General features: G+C 47.1%; 1 protein-coding gene across 3 annotated transcripts in view; it reads right to left on the bottom strand.

Moving 5' to 3' along the window:
• Positions 1 to 686: 686 nt before the first annotated feature.
• The window catches only part of LOC144128048 (bridge-like lipid transfer protein family member 3A), a 70,531-nt gene continuing 52,703 nt past the window's right edge, over positions 687 to 18,514 (bottom strand). The window contains exons 14-19 of one of the 3 annotated variants that reach the window (XR_013313670.1): positions 15,369 to 15,720; positions 13,035 to 13,433; positions 11,112 to 11,368; positions 9,998 to 10,132; positions 8,956 to 9,140; positions 687 to 7,698 (exon numbers count right to left, since the gene is read on the bottom strand). Coding sequence is in view for 2 of the 3 variants with exons in the window: in XM_077661092.1 (XP_077517218.1) it covers positions 7,507 to 7,698; positions 8,956 to 9,140; positions 9,998 to 10,145; positions 11,112 to 11,368; positions 13,035 to 13,433; positions 15,369 to 15,720 (1,533 nt within the window). In the remaining variant the exon portion in view is untranslated. Of the gene's footprint in view, positions 7,699 to 8,955; positions 9,141 to 9,997; positions 10,146 to 11,111; positions 11,369 to 13,034; positions 13,434 to 15,368; positions 15,721 to 18,514 lie in introns of all 3 variants that reach the window. The other 2 variants (XM_077661093.1, XM_077661092.1) reach the window with 2 other exon arrangements.

Here is an 18,514-nt window from a genome sequence, read left to right as displayed (position 1 = left end):
TTAAGGCCGATTCACCCGACGGACCATTCGCCCGCGAATCAGGGATCACGTGACGTTCCACTTCAGCTCTGCGAGGCTCGCGCCTGGCCTGCGTAGAGAGAAAGGGCGCACTGCACTCCAGCTTTGCACGCGGCGATAAGCGGAACAGGCATGCCCACGATTATTCACCGTGTTAGTTTACCGACATTGTTGGCTAGGGGCACGGTGTAAGAATGGCCAGGGGTGAACTAACCGGATCGGAAATGGTGCGTCACTGACGTGGCGCATTGTCCGCGGGCCAACGGTACGTCGCGCGAATCGGCCTTGATCGTCCGACGCCATGGAACCACGCTGGCAGTTGATTTCCGATTTACTGGGGGTGGAATTGGCAGTTATGCTGCTAACCAGCCAGCTTGTTAACACACCATACCTGTATTCTGGCACATACTGATAATATTATGCAGGTGCAAACACTCCTGTAGCTAAAAAAAAGCCTATGCTTCTTAAAAATTGCTAGCAACCTAACATGAAATACCTGGTACAGTGATGCACCTTTGTCTTATAGACTCTCCTTTGAAACGCGAAGATCGTTGAGAATGATACCGTGTCTTTTCGCTCACTTTTCTGCATAAACAGCCCCACCACAGTTTTTTCTAAGACGTCGTTGTTTTAACAGCTGCTGCTGTAAAAAGAAAACAATGAGCCAGTTACTCATTCTGAATTGTGCATTTATTGAACAACTTTTGCTTTCTTGCTCCAAATGATGCACATGCATGAAAAGCTTCCAGTTCGCAGGCGACGTTTCAGATCTGTACGCGTTGACAACAGTGGGCCCAAATTTCAGCACAAATGTCGCCCACCATCCATCTCATAACCCAGTGCGAGTCACAGTACTGCTGTGCTCATTGCAGCAATGTGTGCATTTGCCAACGCTAAACTGCAGTGAATCACGATGTGAAACCTGAGTATTTCAATTTATTCTCCACAAGTAAACACTGAAGTCTTGTTTAACCTTGCTCATGTTGCTGTCTTTCATAGATCGCTACACTAACGTATTCCACTGAATTCCCTCAAGCGCCAAGCAGCCATTGTACACTAACGGGTAGGAATGTACCAGATGTCTGTCAGTCATGGCACAAGAGTACTAATATTGCAGGTTGGTGGCGATATCTCACTGAAAGTTGTAGTCTCTCCTGCCTGCAGATGATTTACACCCAGCAACTTTTGAGAAAAGTAAAAATATAACACATATATAAAACATTTGCCAAGTATCCATGTTTTTGCTAAGTTAACCACTGCGATGCATGGCAATTTACAGGCAGTGCATCAGCACAGCCTTACTCTGAGGTGCATTGAACCATTACAATGGACAAGCACAACCTAAAGTTCTGTCACTTGTTTCTGACAGCAGAGAAGCCACCGTGCATACGTGTAGCTGTACTGGTAATGCTATCGCTCAGAATCTTGCATAAGTTTTCTTGTTTTTATTGCATCAGCTGATAAATGCCTCGCATAAAAGTGCAATCACTAGGACCAAATTTTCCGATGACATTTGTACATCAGCCTGAAGGATTTATTGAGCTAGTATATGTTTAAGTAGAATGTAAATTCTGCAACTCTTTCATAGTCTTCTTTCTGAAAGCATCCAGGGCTTAGTCAACTAAGAAGCCTTAGTAAACTCTAGAATTTTGTATCTGTGGTGTTGCTTTGACTTCACAACTAAAGCAATCAGCATTATGTTCCATAGAAGCAAAGCATACCTGTCCCACTGTGTCAGCAGTGTAAGGACAGTATGTTAAGAACATCGAATTGAATGCACAAATTAATGATTCTGATCTAGAAAGCCAGCGGTGGACAAGTCAGAAACACTTTTCCACACTGGAAGACTGAATTTAGTTGGCCACCTTTACGTAAAACAGCCACTATGTGCAAAAAACCGCCGCTCTGCTTGTAACATGCGCATTAAAATTATTCTGCCCACAACTCCACAAGCTACCTACAGCAGTGATCACAGCATATGGGGCAAGAAGGTTGAATAAAAAAATAAAGAACATAAAAATACATTCGCTCAGCAAAGCTTTGGTTGGTTCCTCACTAAAGTTTCTTGGCAACCACAAAAAAGAAATGTGCCCGTCACAGATCGAGCATCAAATAGTGCAAACCGGCCCTCGTTTGTTGTACACTGACGACAAGTCAGCCATCATAGCAGCGTAGTTAAGGAACAGCGAGCGTTCTGGTGTCGGCACGTTTGCTCACATGCTGGAGCATGGGTTGTGTCTAGTTTTCGCCAAGGCGCATTGTATTTGACAACAATGAGAGAGGCATAGTGGTATTATTTTTGTTCGGTCAGAGCGCAGGGTAGGAGGTGCCCAGAGGGGACCCTTGCAACGTATAATACACACATGTACATATGTATAATACATATATATTGCTGGCAAAAGTACAACCTTTCAACGCAGCGCTTCTATTAATTCTCCATTTGGGTTTGAGCTAAGGCCACTCTAATGAAAACACAACCTACAACTAAGTTCGCGCTGCCCGCCCAATGGGAAGAATTAAATAACAATTTGCCATTGCACAAGAAGACCTGCATATGTACACACACGAACACGCTGATCAAATCCAAACACTTAGAAATGCTGGCTCAGTACAAGTGGTACCAAACATGTGCAACACCATGCTTCCTGTCTGGCAGAAACTAGGGGGCACATTTTACAGGTCAAAGGTCACTGCATGTCACACGGCACGCTGGAAAAAAAAAAGCTGCCATAGCACTCCTCGTTGACAGCTGCAACAAAAGGAAGAAAGTAGGAGGAAAAAGAAATGCAAACAATTTACAGCGAAGCTCGTTGGGGCAGGCTACTCGACAATTCGTGGAGGCCCTCCAAAAGTATCTTAAAATGCTTGGCAGTGGATCTACAGCTGACATGCTGCATGCCAAGACAGGAGTGAGGAATATGTATTCTTTCTCCGTCCTTGTTCACAGGACTGCAGAATGTAGTCGGCCTTGCATGTAGTCCACACACGAGGATTGCGGTACTATGGTGGGATACAAGTCAAGAACACAGCGGCAAATGCCCTTTAAAGGAGGTCCTCCAGTCTGTGGTGTCAACCAACTGTCATGTCGCAGTTAGTCCCGTTTCACTGAGGCACTTGCTAGTCAGGTGCGATTTCAACCCAGGGGATTAATTGCGATGCCATGAGAACAGGTTGACACCACTGGCTGGAGGGCCTCCTTTGACAGGCACTTTCTGAGCCAATGTTGACCTGTATCCAAGTGTAGTGGTATATCTCAGACCTTAAGTGATAGGCAGAGATTTATACTGCCATTACCTCCAGATTCATTTTCTCTGCGCAGATGCACAAACAAGTTAGTGTGCAGCCTTCCCATGCACAGTACTGAAATCGAGTTTCTGTAGCCCTTGTATATCAATGGTTCTTGAGTGATCACTCCACCATAACAGTCACACCCTTGTGTCTACTGTTTCTGGAAACACACTGTCAACATTTAAAGTTTTGCTACACTAATGCTTCCCACCTCATTCCTCATGATATAAACTCATGAGCAAAAGCAAAAAGAACCCCATCTCCTATTGTAAACTTCAGCAAGAGACAAGCTGATACAGCTGTTGTTTAGGCCAGAATTTTGATCCTAAATTGCAATTCAAACAAACAGGGAATATTGCTTTACCTCTTCAGAGTTGCTCAACCTTTTCCCTTGTTTATCAGGCAGCACAGTTTTTTTTTTCAGAAGTTCTTCAAAAATCCAAAGATGTAGAAGACTGTTTGCGTTCAAAGAAACATCACAAAATTACTTCTGAACTCCCAGTAAAGCTTTAAGTCGGGGCTCTCAAACCTGGGTTCTACAAAATCGCTGAATTCCTTGGGTGCTATTTAGTTTCGCAAAGAATTTAAATCCATGTGTGCCTCAACCCCCAGAATTTCTTTCATCCACTGTACTTTAGGACTAATCATGCAGTAATTCCCTACCGCCTACTATTTCACTCTACCCACACACATTCCCCTCTTTGGTATGCATTTCAGAAAGAGAGGGATAGATGCAAAGATACCTGGGGTTCCTCAGCATCTTCTAGAAGCTTTTGACGTATCCTTAAACTATGAAGATTAAGAAACCCCCACGCCATGTTACACTAAGGAATTCCATTCCCCAAAGCTTTCAGTGATTAATGAGACCACAGTGCGAGCACAGTGCTTTTGTGCTACAAGCTGCTAGCTTGGCTACATCTGAATCACGCGAAAGAATAGCTTAGATTACTTTTCAAATTAGTGATGACAGCAAAAGGGATACAGGGATCCTGTTTAGATCCCCCAGGGCAGCCAATGCACCTGAAGCAAACACCAGTGATTCTGGCTCACCTTCAAAGACCTACAATGCATTTGTGAAAAATACAGTATTCTAACACCACCTAGTGATAAAAAAAGTGAGAAGGATATTTAAAATGTAGACAACGCCCGAGTTGCCGAGACACTAACACGGATAACTAGCAGGCTGATGGTAAGCAGCACGAAATAAATAATGGTGCCCAATACAATGAAACTTTACGAGATGGCTGTGTATGGCTGCAAAGCAAGCATATCAATAAAGATTTGGCCTGACTAAGGCAACATTTTCCCTAATCAGTGAGTGACATACTGACCAACTTGAATACACCCAGTAATTCAAGCTTATCAGTGACGTAATCGACAATCGTACCAGAAATCTTTCTCGTGTGCCTTCTTTAAAAATTTCCGATCGGAAGCTTGAATAACCAGCATTAGAAGGTGTGACCCACATGCGGATACCTGATCATTTCTGGCAGCAACTCTGAGGACTATAGGTGTATGCCTACAAATGCAAATGCATGCCTTGAAATGCAATACTCAAAAAAGCATGGATCGAGATATGGCGCCACCCAAACCCACAGAAACATATTTCACTCACGCTCAAATACCTGGCAGTTTTTCCACGTATCAGTGACATGAAGTAACCTACACTATCGTTCACTCCCTTGCATTGTAAAGCAGGCTGTGTAATGTTAACCAAGAAGACAGGGCTTCCACTCGAAAGATATCTAGATAAGAATTCACGAGGAGTGACAATATAGTAGGTAAGACCACGAATGGCTTTTCTCACGTCAAAGGTGACGTCAAAGTTTTCTGAACTTCTATCTTCAAGCTACTGTTTCACGGTGTTGTTACACCTCATTTGCACTACTTTCGGGCTCACAACACATGAGGCTTATACGCCTAAATGCCTACTCCAAATCTGAACTTAATTCAATAGTTAAGGAAAACTGATCTTTTTTTTTAGAGAAAGATGTTCCAAGGAGATTCGAAGTTGCACAGAGTAGTCTAATTTGGTACAGCTGAAACTGGCCTTATGGTTCATGTACATGACATCAGCAGCACATGTTAGAAATCAGAGCAGCGAAGACGTCATACAGATTTTCCAAGCAGTCATTACCTTAAAGTGATCAGTGGCTCCTCTAACAAGTGCAGGGAAATTGCACATGGTGCCAAGGGATCAAAACAATGTTAGACATGTTACTCAAATTTTGGGTGCTCCGCTGTTTTTTGGTAGAACCAAACAGTGGCGAGCTGGGCAACATTTCACCCAATTATCGGCCGTACAGCATGTACTTTGAAATAAATATTTACAGCCAACTGACACGGTGGTAATTTTACGGAGGCTTACTGAAATGCCCCGTAAAGCATTCTCAGTCATTATTACGAGTCGAGTCGGCAGACTTTCAAAGGTGCTGTACTCAACTACAAGCCATCGAACACGAAACACTATGATGAAATACACTGCTACCCTGAAGGCATAGGTGTATTTGTGGCCAACAATTTTAGAAACTGGTTACGGCCAGTTTTGATCACCATACAGCCATGTAATGCATCACAAGAATTATGTCACAGGGACATTACAATGCTAACATGTATGTACGATATCGCACCACTTATGTTCACAACGACTTTCTCATTCTAACAGTTTCTCAACATACCGAGTGAGCACGTATTAGAGTTTCCTCACAAGCATTTCCATCCACAGAGGCACATTGAGAAGCGACTACTATCTTTGGCTCCGGTATTTTACAGTAAGAGTGAAGTGAATGTTGCTCTGGCCACGGTCGAAAGCACAAGCGAGCGCAGACAGCTATCTACCGCCTTTTTCAGAACCACGTTTCAAAAACGACAGGCTTTTGAGAGAATAAGCCAGCATGGGCTACATATCACATCAACATATCATCGCCTATCACTACAAGGATGTCCAGTTCAGGCAACAAAACTCGCAGTCACTGTGACAGCTTTCTTATATTGACTCAAAGGAGCAGACACAGAGACCAGAAATGATCTGTATCCAGTCTGGGTGTCACAATGCTGAAGAGAGAGAGAAAAAAAAGAAAAGTAGGCAGAGATACTACCAGACACATCCGGTGTATGTTGCATTGGTTTTCAGGAATCTTTCTCTCTATTGCAGGCAGCCATTCTAGCTCTGCATCATCACAGTCATCTGGTGACAAGAGTCTCGGAGGTGTTGACAAGTCCCTGCAGGCTCAGGAACCTGGGAGATCTATGCCTGTTAAAGTCACTTGCCCACAGTCCTCCATGCACAAACTTCTGGAGGCCTTCACGAGATAAATAATAAGATTTTGAGTGGTTGCACACTGCAGCAGCAACAGTGTACCCAAATCTCTGAGAAAATAAAATAAAAAGGCAGGTGTTCGAGACAGCGGGACAAGATGTTCCGAAGCACATGAACAATCCAACAGACAGTAAACAATGCTTGCTCTTTGCTGAGGCACTGAAGCACACAATGACTGTGACTGGGTGCCGTCTAGTCCCCATACTGTAGCTTTTTCTTAAAAGGAGGGATACATCTGTTTGTCAGCGGTGTACAATTTCAGCCACAGCAAAGAAACTCCCCAAAGCGCAAACGGGCACCCCAAGTGGTTCCTTTTCGGGCATGAAGTGAAAACATGTGCAGATTCCATTCTTCGCAGATGCTAGTCTTGATTTTCTGCAGGGAAGCAGGAACTGCCCAATTGTTTCCTAATGACGCTGTCACACTCAGTCACGCTATGTCCTCCCGCCTGCATACTAAATCTTGCCCTGGGCATCTTTCTCTGGAACCCCATCCGCTGTCACAGACTGGCAATGTTGAGAAACAATGAAGAGGCCTACTGAAGTGCGTGCCAGGAGCAAGCTAATGCTTAACAAGTGCTAACCAGATTAAGTGGTTGTAGGTTTCAGTGACTCGGGAGATTCCTTCCCCATGCCGTGCCCTTCTTTGCTGTTGCGCAGATGATAACAGCCAGCTGGAGCACAGCAGAGGACTTTGTGCCACAGGTAATCAGCCATCATTAATTAAGATGGCACTGGGAACATGTAGGCCGCGTATGTGGCAGGGCGCTGCTTGCACCAGAGGTGTGCGCAGTGGAGTATTGTTTGCCACTGTAGTGCGGATCGGCCGGAGCTTGTGTGTCTTCCGGAGGGACTTTGCCAAGGAGCGGTGATGGAGGAGGCCTAGGAGTTGCTGGCCCCGCAGAAGGGGTCACAGCCCGAGGAGGACGTGCGCTCCAGGTGGCTGAGCTCCTCCTGCAGCAGCTGCAGGGTGGCCAGGAGGGAGTGCTTCTCTCCCTCCAGGCGGCTCAGCTCGGCGCGCTGCTCTTCCAGCTGCCGCCGCTCGCCTGCACTGTTGTTCTCCAGCTCCGTCACCTGCACGCGAAGACGGAACTCGCTGCAGCAAATGCACACCCATGCTAAATACACAGCAGTTCCAGCTTCTTTGACATTTGTTTTTTCTTCCATCGAGTGTGCTGCTTTTTAGCTAGTACTCAGGGTACAATTTATGCGGCCAGTTCTGATGAAGGTGACTTTAAGGGGAGATGCGGGTCTTGAGCATTTTTATTATTAAAGATATTGTAATGAAATTAGGTGCGTGTGTGTGTTTCTCCTTCCTGTTTACAAAAATATAATTAGTTTCAGTATATCTCAATTCCTCCCCATATTGCAGGAAAAAACTGAAGCCTAATTAGTTAAATTCTTACAGGTCATTAAGACATTTTCTTTATTTTTTGGTTTCGACTGAAATAAGGCTGTAGCCAAAGACCTGCCATCTGGAGCTATGCTAATTATATTATTCTTGAAGTACATCATCATATAAAATTGTTAAATTTAGTCCAAGCGTAATAACTACGAAGTACAGTTAGGTGACATTATGGTTCACAAAATTTGAGATGTTTGACTCAGCCAAACAAAAACAGCTTAACTCCACAGTTTAGTTCTTTCTGAATTCAATGGCATAAGATTAATTGAGACTGCACCATAAAAACATAACAAAATCTTCCGTAAGGATAGTCACGTTGGCAAAAAAACATAAGCTGAAAAAATCACACTTGAAGTGCACACACCAGCCATTCAGAGGCTTCAAAAAACAGCGCAATGCTGCTGTCCCAAAAATATTTCCCATTAGTGGGTAATACCAGGTAGTGGGGAATTGGCCAGCTTTGAAACAAAACCAAGACGGTGGCCATTGGGGACGCGATCGTGGGAATCAACAGGTGTGAAGTCCTGCTGCATTTGGCTCCAAAATCTCCCTTTCCAGGCTTCATAGGCACGAAATACATGAATATTTTAGTAGTTGCAAGGTTGAATTTAGACCTTGAAACTTTTTCGGCAGGAAATTTAAAGTGTTTAAAGTTTGAACAGTCAAGCAATTCCGAAAAAAAAAAAAGAGGTCTGAATTTTTGGTTGGAGGCTATTTTCTTCTTTGCTCTGTAGTATGCGATCTGCATTTTCCATCGTGTAATCGGGTGTGCACCGCAAACTGCAGGAAAAATTTTTGTTTAGGTCCCTTTCTTGGCATGCCATTTCTAAAAAGTGTGGTTTATGCAAACAAGCCAGAGTGTAGCAGAGGTTTCTTTGGCCGCGTGCCAGCTGCGTCCCGCCAGAGCCCCCAGCCAGACGACGCACCTGCTCCCTGAGGAGGCGGTTGTCCCTCTGGAGTGCATGTAGATGTGACAGGCGCTGCCGCAGGCGCTCGTTCTCCTCCACCAGTCCACTCAAGTCCGGCTGGGGGGTCGCAGGTGCCGGCTCCAACGAAGGCCGCAGCTCCTCACTCCGCCAGAGCAGCTGCTGCACTGCCTCCGCCAAAGACCCTGCACCACAGGGCACCACGTCCATCAGGCTTTGCAGTAAAAACCAGGAGGAGCTTAATAAACGATGCTCAGAGGGGCAGTCCTGTTAGCGCCGCACATTTCTGAAACTTTCCTCGTCGAAATAATGGCGGCCCAATGCAGCTTTCCCACAGGAAATTCCTGGCTTCTTCTAACCGTTTCCTGCTCAGGCAGATAACCTGTGGATTTTCTAACACCATTTTTGTCGCTTTCAAGCTTTTGCAATTAAAAATTGCCTGACCTCACAAGTGCCGTGCCACTGATTACAGCACCGATCAAATAATTTGTGGTGCACATTAGGATGATACTTCAGCATAGACGCAGGTGCCAAGAAAGGTTTTACTGAACAACCACTTGGAGCACAGCTTTGGTGCACTGGCTTATTCTGTTCAGAAATGTGCCTTGCAATAACCGCTGGGCCCGTATTCTAGAAGTCCTCACTTAGTGGACACCTCCAAGCGGACGTGGCTTCAAACTGGGCACACACATTCTCTTGCTCTACAAAATAACACTGCCACAGCCGCCTTGCATCACATTAGTCGTGCAGATGCTCTCGCTGCACTTAAATCAAGACACCGCTGCCCACATTTGCTATTCAACACTTTAAAATAAACGGCCAGCACTTGTAAGTCTTGAGACAGCAAGTCTTGTAGACAGCACATATTCACTTCTGCATTAAGTTGTTGATGTAGTTTCATCCGAATAATGTAACAGGAAAGACGGATGAGCTATCATACTCCAGCCACCACTTCCACATTTGATGCTTCAACCAACTGGCACCAAATGAAATGGACACTTCCAGAGTGCAGGCTCTGCTGTTCAAGGAAATGTGCTCTCACCACAGCCAGTGGGTAGGATGTACACCGCTCCGGAAGGGGTGCGGTCCACCAGGCACTGGGGCACTTTGAGCAGGAGGCCGCCATTTTCTTCACCGACGGAGCCAGACGAAGTGGGGTCATCCTGGAAATGCACATCTGCAAGCATGCTCTACAGAGAACAAACAGTGCAAGTTGCAATGGTAATGTCTGCAAAAAGATAAATTTCAGCTCAGTCAGGACAGCGTCAAGTACTGGTAAGAGCTGAATCCAAACTGGACATCAAATACTAGCAAAATCATGATGATACGATGACAATTCTGTCGCATTGTACTGTGCACAATGTACGGAATTTCGGGTGTTCTGAACACTCCTACAACACTATGGATGATACGACGGTGAGGGTTGTGACCACATCCTCGAGCACCAAGCACTGCCCTCACATTGTCGAGGCGCGATAGCCGGTTGCGCAGTATGCGACCCGAGCAGTGGACAGTAACACGATTCAAATGTACAAAGGGGCATGTAGTATGAACACAGCAAGTGGGAAGTGTATGTGCTGTCTGCGTCTTGCCTTTGTTGCTGTTTTAAAGTGTGTCAGCAGCAGTTCTCAAACTTTCAAGCCTCGGGGGAACTCAATGGTTTTCGGAAAGGGCTGAAGAACCCAATCTGTCATGTCACCGCGAAAAAAAAAAAAGCATGCAGATGCACGGCCCTTCAAAAAAAAAAAAAAATGCCTACGTTCAGGTACAGTGACTGCCTGTGGATTGAATCAGTTTTTTACGGCTAATTACAGTGTGTTCAGTCACAAAATAAAGATGGATGCTGAGGCATGCTTGGATATAGGTGTCGAGGAAACTCCAAAAGCACTCCAAGGAGCCCGAGGGTTCCGTAGATCCCAGAAATCCTGCGCCACAACATTCACAACGACTTCACTTTCTGTTCCCGACGTAATGTCATCAAGACAAGCCCTCATAAAAAAAAAAAGAAAGAAATAGGAGAGAAATCAAGCACAGGTTGCTCTGAACTGCAGGGTGCCCAATTCCGCAGTTACACAGTCTGTCCCTGCTCTGTGACTTGTGGTGGGAGACAGGCCCCGGCCCCCCCCCCCCCCCACCAGTGGAGGGTGTGCACTCACCAGGAGGGTGACGCTGAGCCCATGCACCAGCAGCCGCACGGGTATCGCCCGCTGTGGTGGCGGCTCCACCTGGGCCAGCTGGGCAAGCCCTGCCAAAGCCTCGGCGCTGAGCTGCACACACAGTCCCCGCACAAGCGCCCGCAGCCCACAGTTGCTGGCACCCTCAACAGAGGTGGCAGTGCTGCCAGGGGCGGGGCTCTCCCAGCGCAAGCTCAGCAGGCAACGCTCCTCCTCTCCTTCACCGGATGATGGACCACCTGTGTGTGTGACACATGCACTCAAAACTTCCATTTCTGAAAGGAGAAGTTAACTGAACTGCCTAAGCATAAACACATAAAGACCACTGATAAGGAAAAAATGAAGGGGTTTTTCATGTAGATCGATGCTGGAAACCATGATCAGCAAAAGCAATAGCCATTGCATGTTGGCAGAAGCTGACAACGCACAAATGCCATTGCTTTTGCTGATCATGGTCGTTTCCAGCATCGGTATCCATTAAAACAGGCGCATGCACTGAATGAAAAATTCTCGGCAAAAATCGTCAACAGCATTTCTAACAAAAATTTTGCGGAATCAAGCACCTTAAACAGCAAGCTTTCCGTTCACTGAAAAAAACTGGGCATTTAAAATTCAGTGTTCTCTCGCTTTAACGACCACTGGATATCTTGCGTTTGCATTACATGCCTTGCCCAAGCCCATTTCTTCGTTTTGATTTCGACTAGGATCTCCTTAACCCGCATTTGTTACCTGCCCTACGCTGCCATCTTCCTGTCCATCAACGTTACACCTATCACTTTCCTTTCCATAGCTCGCTACGTTGTTCTCAATTTAAGTTGAACCGTTTTTGTTATCCTCCATGTTTCTGCCCATAGGTGAGTACCGGCAGGATACAGCTGTTGTACACTTTTCTCCTGAGGGATATTGGTAAACTGCCCTTCACGATCTGAGTGAACCTGCCCAATGCGCTCCACCCCCATTCATTTTTTTCACTCTCATGGTCTGGGTCTGCGGTCACTACCTGCCCTAAATACATGTACTCCCTTACCATTTCCAGCGTCTTGCTAACTCTTTCCAGCAGCACTTTCGCAAATGGAATTCAGAGAAACAAAAATGATGCGAAAATGGGAAACTAACTGTTAGGTTAGGGAAATGTCACTTGAAAGGAAGACCGCCTCCCATTAATCAGAGCTGAAACTGCAGCAGCCAGTTACGGCTGCTTCAATTTTATTCCCTTATTGCCCAACAGGTCGTGGCGTCATTTGAGATAAGCGAAGTTGGTGGTGCTCGTTGACCCTGTCACGTTATCAACATGATTGCACTCTGAAAGCCTGTGTGCTTTTTGCTGGAAATGTTTTTTCTGCTGGCAAGCTGCTACACAAGACTCCTTTTATAATTAAGTGCTTGGCTTGCACATCGGTTTTCCAGTGCTTGATTGGTATACTGAAAAATTCGGTAACTAGGTTACCTTGACGACCGCTCACCCTGAAATTGTCTTCCGTTTTCATGTCTGCTTTTATGTGGGGTTTAACATACCAAAGCTGCACATGGGCTAGGAGGCAAGCCATAGTGCAGTTTTCCAGAATAATTTAGAACATGCACGAGGTTCTCTGACATGCGTTAACATCACACAGCACACAAGTGACTTTCGAATTTTGCCTCCACCAAAATGCGGCCACTGTGGCTGGGATTTGATCCAGTGGCACTGGGCTCAGCAGCGTATATACCACAGCCAGCAAGCAAGCCTCCGTATATCACTCCAACCAGAAGGGAGTAAAAAAGGGAGTAAGCTGTCCTCTAGCGCACTCCCTTTTGTAAAAGGGAGTGCACTAATAGACAGCCTACTCCCTTTTTACTCCCATATAGGTGCACTTGTGCTGAGAGTGTCGCGGGTTGAACGACGTAACAGAGTCAAAATTAAGTCACCCGCCGCTGTGGCAGCCGCAGCCGTGTGCCGCTCTTCCAGCGCCAGGTGCTGGCTCTGCAGCAGCAGTGTGGCACCATCGGGGCCTGCCCAGCCCACCAGCTGCAGGTCATGCAGGCGCACGGACACGCAGGGGCGCCCGCTTGTGCCGTGGTGGCCATGATGGTGGTGCCACTCGGCACTGCCCGTTGCTGTCGTGGCCTGAGTACCGCTCTCCTGGTGGTCGAGAGCCAGCAGCTCAGCAGCGTCCTGGGCCACCTCGGTTGTGCCCCCGCCGCGACCCAGCACCTCGTCCAGTGCTCCCGTGGCGAGCAGCAGCTGGTCCGAGTCCGACGAGAGGTCACTCCGCAGCGAAACGCTGTCGTCGTCGGCCATGGACTCCAGCTCCCCGTCTGTGGCACCTGAACAAATGCCGGGTGAAACAGTGCCCAATCTACACTTTAGAGTGGCAGCCTGTTGCATATGGCCTGTACCTGTATACAAGACTTTGCTCGGTTTAGAAGTTTTTCGCACAAGGTTTTCTTAAGGTGTGCATAAAAGTGGTGGCACTTCACCAACACAGGTTTTGAAGCGACCTCTGGTGCCTATTCTTTTTTTCCAAGCCCAAAAGAAAGCGAGCATCTAAAGATAATTCACTTGCAAGATTCGCAGGTTGCCATCACAACTCACAGCAGACCAAATCTAAAAGATGAGTGTTTCTGACCATCACTACGACCAACACCATCACCAAGTACTATCATGATCGACGCACATAACAACGCACATAACACCCGCAAGTGTCCTTGCTCTGTGCTTTAACTTGTGCGACAGGAGCACAAATTTCACCATTCCCAAAATGAATGGGGCTCAAAAATGGCTGCTTGCAGACTGCATGTGTGCAACCTTGCTGGTTTCAACAATGTTTTTCGTTAGATGTGCCGATAGTGTCAAGGGCCCACCATGCCCTTGGAGTCAAATTGTCTGCTTCCCGTTCACTTTCTTGCATTACGTCCCAAAGATTTCTAGGAAAATGACGAACCGCCCAGAAATGTGCCACAAAAGCTTGTAGAAATGCATCAAAGTGATTAAACCAAGAGAAAATTCAACATGGCGGCATCTGCACCACAGGATCAGCACCAGAAACATCGTTTATTTTCAAAAACAGAACTTTCGGACGTGGCTCCTTAAAAAGTTACAGTATAGTATAGCCACGTATAAATTGATTTCGAATATAAGTCGCCTCTCTCCTGCACTTGAAGCCCTCACTGGCAAAAAACAGAAAAAAAAAACACTCCTAATAATACAAGCAGTGGTGAGTGGGCATGACCAAGAGCAGTTTAGAGCATGGTTTGTGGCAGGCGGAAATTCAGTCTGGTGCAGCTTCCTTGCATTTTTTAGCAGGCGCTCAATACTGAGAAATAATGCAAAACTGCAAAAATACGGGATGCTCTTAGAGCTAACTTCTGAAGTGAAAATTTTCAAGAAAAATTTACCTGAGCTGTGGTCACGCTGGCTTTGACCAGAAAAAAGGATGTGATGTGCTAAAGACTGTGGTTCACCCATATTGGGTGTAGAGGGTTCTTTTATGAAGAAATTAATGCTGACAAAGCCATGAAGAATTTTTGGGAGAAACAAGACTGTGCCCTCACAATCGGAAGGTTCAGTCGAAATTGGGGGAGTTGGCAGATATGTGGAAGCAACAAGAACATCCATATGGAGTAGCGCTGTTATTCCTATGGTTAATACGTTCCTGGTTAACACAATTTCATAGCACATACACTTGTAATTTTGCCACATTCTTGTCACATGACACGCTTAGCATTCAAGAGATTATGTGCCAATAAAAAAGTTGGTCGAGACTGGGGGGCCTGCAATGTAAAGCGCAGAAGCACAGCAGCAGTCAGCTGCTTCAGCACCCTCTCCACATGGCAGCAGTGCAAGAAGTTGAAGCACCAGAAAAAAAAATGATGGCAACAAAAAAGAGATCCTGGTTACTTTTCCTCTTGCTATTGCCGGACTGATAGTGTTGTGAAGTTTCTTCTGTGCTAAAGACAATGCAAACGTGGATTAGAGTCTGCAAGTGCTAAAAAATTGGCTGTGGTTTAGCTCTGGCTGACCTGGAGTGACACGATAGCAACAGCTGGCCGAGTGGAACTCGCTCAGTCGAATTGCAAAGTCAGCTGCTCCACACCACGTGGCCAACCACGTGACCAGCCACGGAGCTCAAGGGGTGCCACACTGAAGGCTCGAAATGCTAGCGTAATGTAGCTGTCGCTACAAAAGCAGTTCTGCAGACCTTGTACCATGAAACATTGGCTAACAGTTTGGAAAGTGAAGGTGTCAATGAATAATCTTACCTTTGGCGAGAACGGCATCAATTCCAGACACGATGGTGGCCAGCCCCTTGCGGAGGGCCCAGGGGGGACCCTTGGTTGTCTCCCCAGCGCCGGGCGGCACTGATGGTGGCAGGCCAGAGTTTCCTGGCAGCGAAAGTTGCAGCGGAGAGTCTGGAGAGTCATCCGTGGCATGCGGAGGCATCTCGTCAGCCTCGCTGGTGGTGGTCGAAGACGAGGGTCGCTCCGAGTTGTCGCTGGCCGAGCCACCCACAGCTGGGGACGGTGGTGGCAGCAGCAATGTGACCTCAACACGGGGCCAGAGTGCAGTCACACTCACAGATGGCGGGGCTCGACCACTGGGACCAAGGATGGCCTGCAAGGAGGATGACTTTCTCACTGCAGTGCTTTGTGTCAACAGGTCTCTAGCTGTAAAAATAAACAACGTTCCGCAGCCACAAGACAGTTATAAATAATGTTGTGCTATTGGATGACACTTCGCAATAACAATTACAGCATGTAACTTGCTGCTGCATAAACTCTAAGATGTGCCTTGAAGCCACCCTTAACCGAGCCCATACTTCGGACCCAGACACGAGAATATTCGGTAATTGCGAGCAATTGGTCGAATACAAAGTATGCGACATTTGATTCGATCCGAATGCTTGGTACTCGAAGTAGTATTTGTCTCGAGCGAATACATATTGCTCCTAGAACTTGCTGCGTATGGTTTCGGTCAAGTGTACCTCCTCTGGAATGACAATGCGGCAGGTGTGCAACCAAAGCCCCGACACCGCGCCGCGTGCCTACGCTCCAGCCTTATGCTGAGGCCGCTCTGTGCATGCTCGTGGCAACATACCAGGTGTCTACGATCGCGCTTACCCGCAGCGCGCACATTCCGTTACCGGCATGGCGGCATGCATCAATAAAGAGTGTCTAAAGCTGATTGGTCCTGATAGGGTAGATGTGCAAACAGCTGGCCGGCGCCTCGTAGCATCCTCTGGGTGATCTGTACATGAGCAGTGGCTCCCCGTGGGAGCAAATTGCACTATGCTAAATCTCTCTAATCGGAGGATGTGTGGCACCCTCGACTACTGCAGAATGAGTCTGACCTAACTGCAGCTGCCACTGCCGCTCTACTGCCTGTGAAATTCACTAAACAAGTGCGACGGTGCAAGCATTAAGGGAAGCTAGCATGAGACACATGGAGATGGACGCCCCTTTCTGGCACCTGACATGGGTGATGCTGGGCATGCAGTGCACATGCTTAGCAGGTGTTATGGAGTCGGCACTTAAAAGCAACAGCTGCGCAATGATGCGATCGCAACGAAGAGGAGTAATTGAAGGCCTCACGTATAAGTCATGCGCACCACTGGCACGCCACTGACACATCGGCACAACATGCAGGTGGCTCCCCCAATTTCCAATGGCCATTTTTGCAGAAACTCAACATAGTTCTATTGAATGTGAAAAAGCTTCAATGCATTCTCTTTTTTTTTTCATGCAATGGCTTTGTGCGCTTGAAATACCGTAAAAACCCACATATAATACGAGTTTTTTTCCTATTATTAGCGCCCTAAATTTCCACCTCTTACTATTTGCGGATCTGAACAAAAATCTTCAAAGTTGTGCTCGAAGTCTGGGTTTCATTACTGCAGCATGCTGGATGTGTTTTGTTGCCATTTGACAGACTCGGTGAAGAGGCTGCTACACGACTGCGGCACTGAACTTGTCGTGATCCTGAGTGGGATGACCTCACAGCTGCAGCCTCATGATGTTTGTGTAAACAAACCCATCAAGCACATAGTCAAGCTGTGCTATGCAAGTGTGTAAGTGGATGTGCTCACGTGAGCCTGCAGTTACACCGACCTGGCGGCTGAAGCGGGTATTGCCAGCCACACTGCGCAAATGGATTGTGGATATGTAGGCAACCATCCCAGAGGACCCTGTGCGTCGTTCTTTTAAGAAGTGCAACATCTCGAACGCCCTCGATGGCACAGAATATGAGCACATCTGGAATGATTCATCAGACAAAGAAATGTCCACAGAAAATGCTGCTGAAAATGAAAGTGATTGATGTGCCGGGACCGATTTCAATAAATGTCTTCTCCGAGCTTTCGTCACTCGTATTATACGTGGGTAAAACTTTTTTTTTTTTTTTCATTTAGCATCTCTAAAATTTCACCTCGTACTATATTTGGGTTCGTATTATATGCAGGTTTTTACGGTACATGGTTTTGAAAATGCCTATTGTGCCATTCAACCTTTTTTGTGTGCCAGAAGTATTCGAAATACAGTCGAGCACACATATAACGGCCTCACTTAAGACGAACTTTTGCTTATAACAAACGAGACCTATGTGAACGTCAAAATATACATTGTTTCAATGGCACAAAATCCCATGTATAACGAACGTCATTAAGCCCTGCTGATCGGTCACAGCGAACGGACGGCGTAAACCCGGCACCGCGATGTGAGATAACCTGACTCCGATCCTTTGTGCGCCCTGTTTCCTCGAGCCTCATCCCAGGCACACTGCCCGCCCCGTTTCGTACCGCTCTGAAGCGAGCTACCCTTTCCGCGCCAACGTGCCTTCCCCGCCCCTCCTCGCAACTCTGCTCCCCTCTCCTTACTCTCTTACAAATCCGCGTGTGGGTCCCGCAATCAACCGCGCCGCCGCCGTGCCGATCGCGGAGGCCACGCTCCGTGAAGGCTTTCCGTGGGAGCCAAGAGGTGGCTGCACTGACGCCCACGGACGCCCCTTATTGGTCTCTCCGCTGGCGCTGTGCGCCTGTATCTTTAGCTTGATTGGCTTGATTGCCGCCTGTGCACTTTGCAAGTCTACCCCGTCGCGCGCTTTTGTCAATCTTGTTGTTTATCATGTTGCGGCGCAGGTGTTTCATTGGCTTCATTAAAATCTCGGGCCCTGGCTGTAATTTGGGATGGCGGACGGGAACACCGTGCCCATTTGCCATTGTAATCAGCGGTAGAGGTGATGAAAGCGGCCAGGGCGAAGGTGACGGCCACTGGCGTGTGGAACTGCTTCCGCAAGGCCGGCTTCGTCCACACGGTGTCTGATGCCGAGCCTGATGCTTCGGAAGATGACCAGCCCGGCGGCGATTTATGGCAGCGCGTCGTCGAATCCGACATGGGCGGTCATGACATTGGTT

This window comes from Amblyomma americanum, chromosome 4 (genome assembly GCF_052857255.1).
Source record: "Amblyomma americanum isolate KBUSLIRL-KWMA chromosome 4, ASM5285725v1, whole genome shotgun sequence".
In the NCBI taxonomy this organism is placed as follows: Eukaryota; Metazoa; Arthropoda; class Arachnida; order Ixodida; family Ixodidae; genus Amblyomma; species Amblyomma americanum.
Note: the sequence above shows the minus strand (reverse complement) of the source record. Positions and strands in the feature narration are given on the sequence as shown.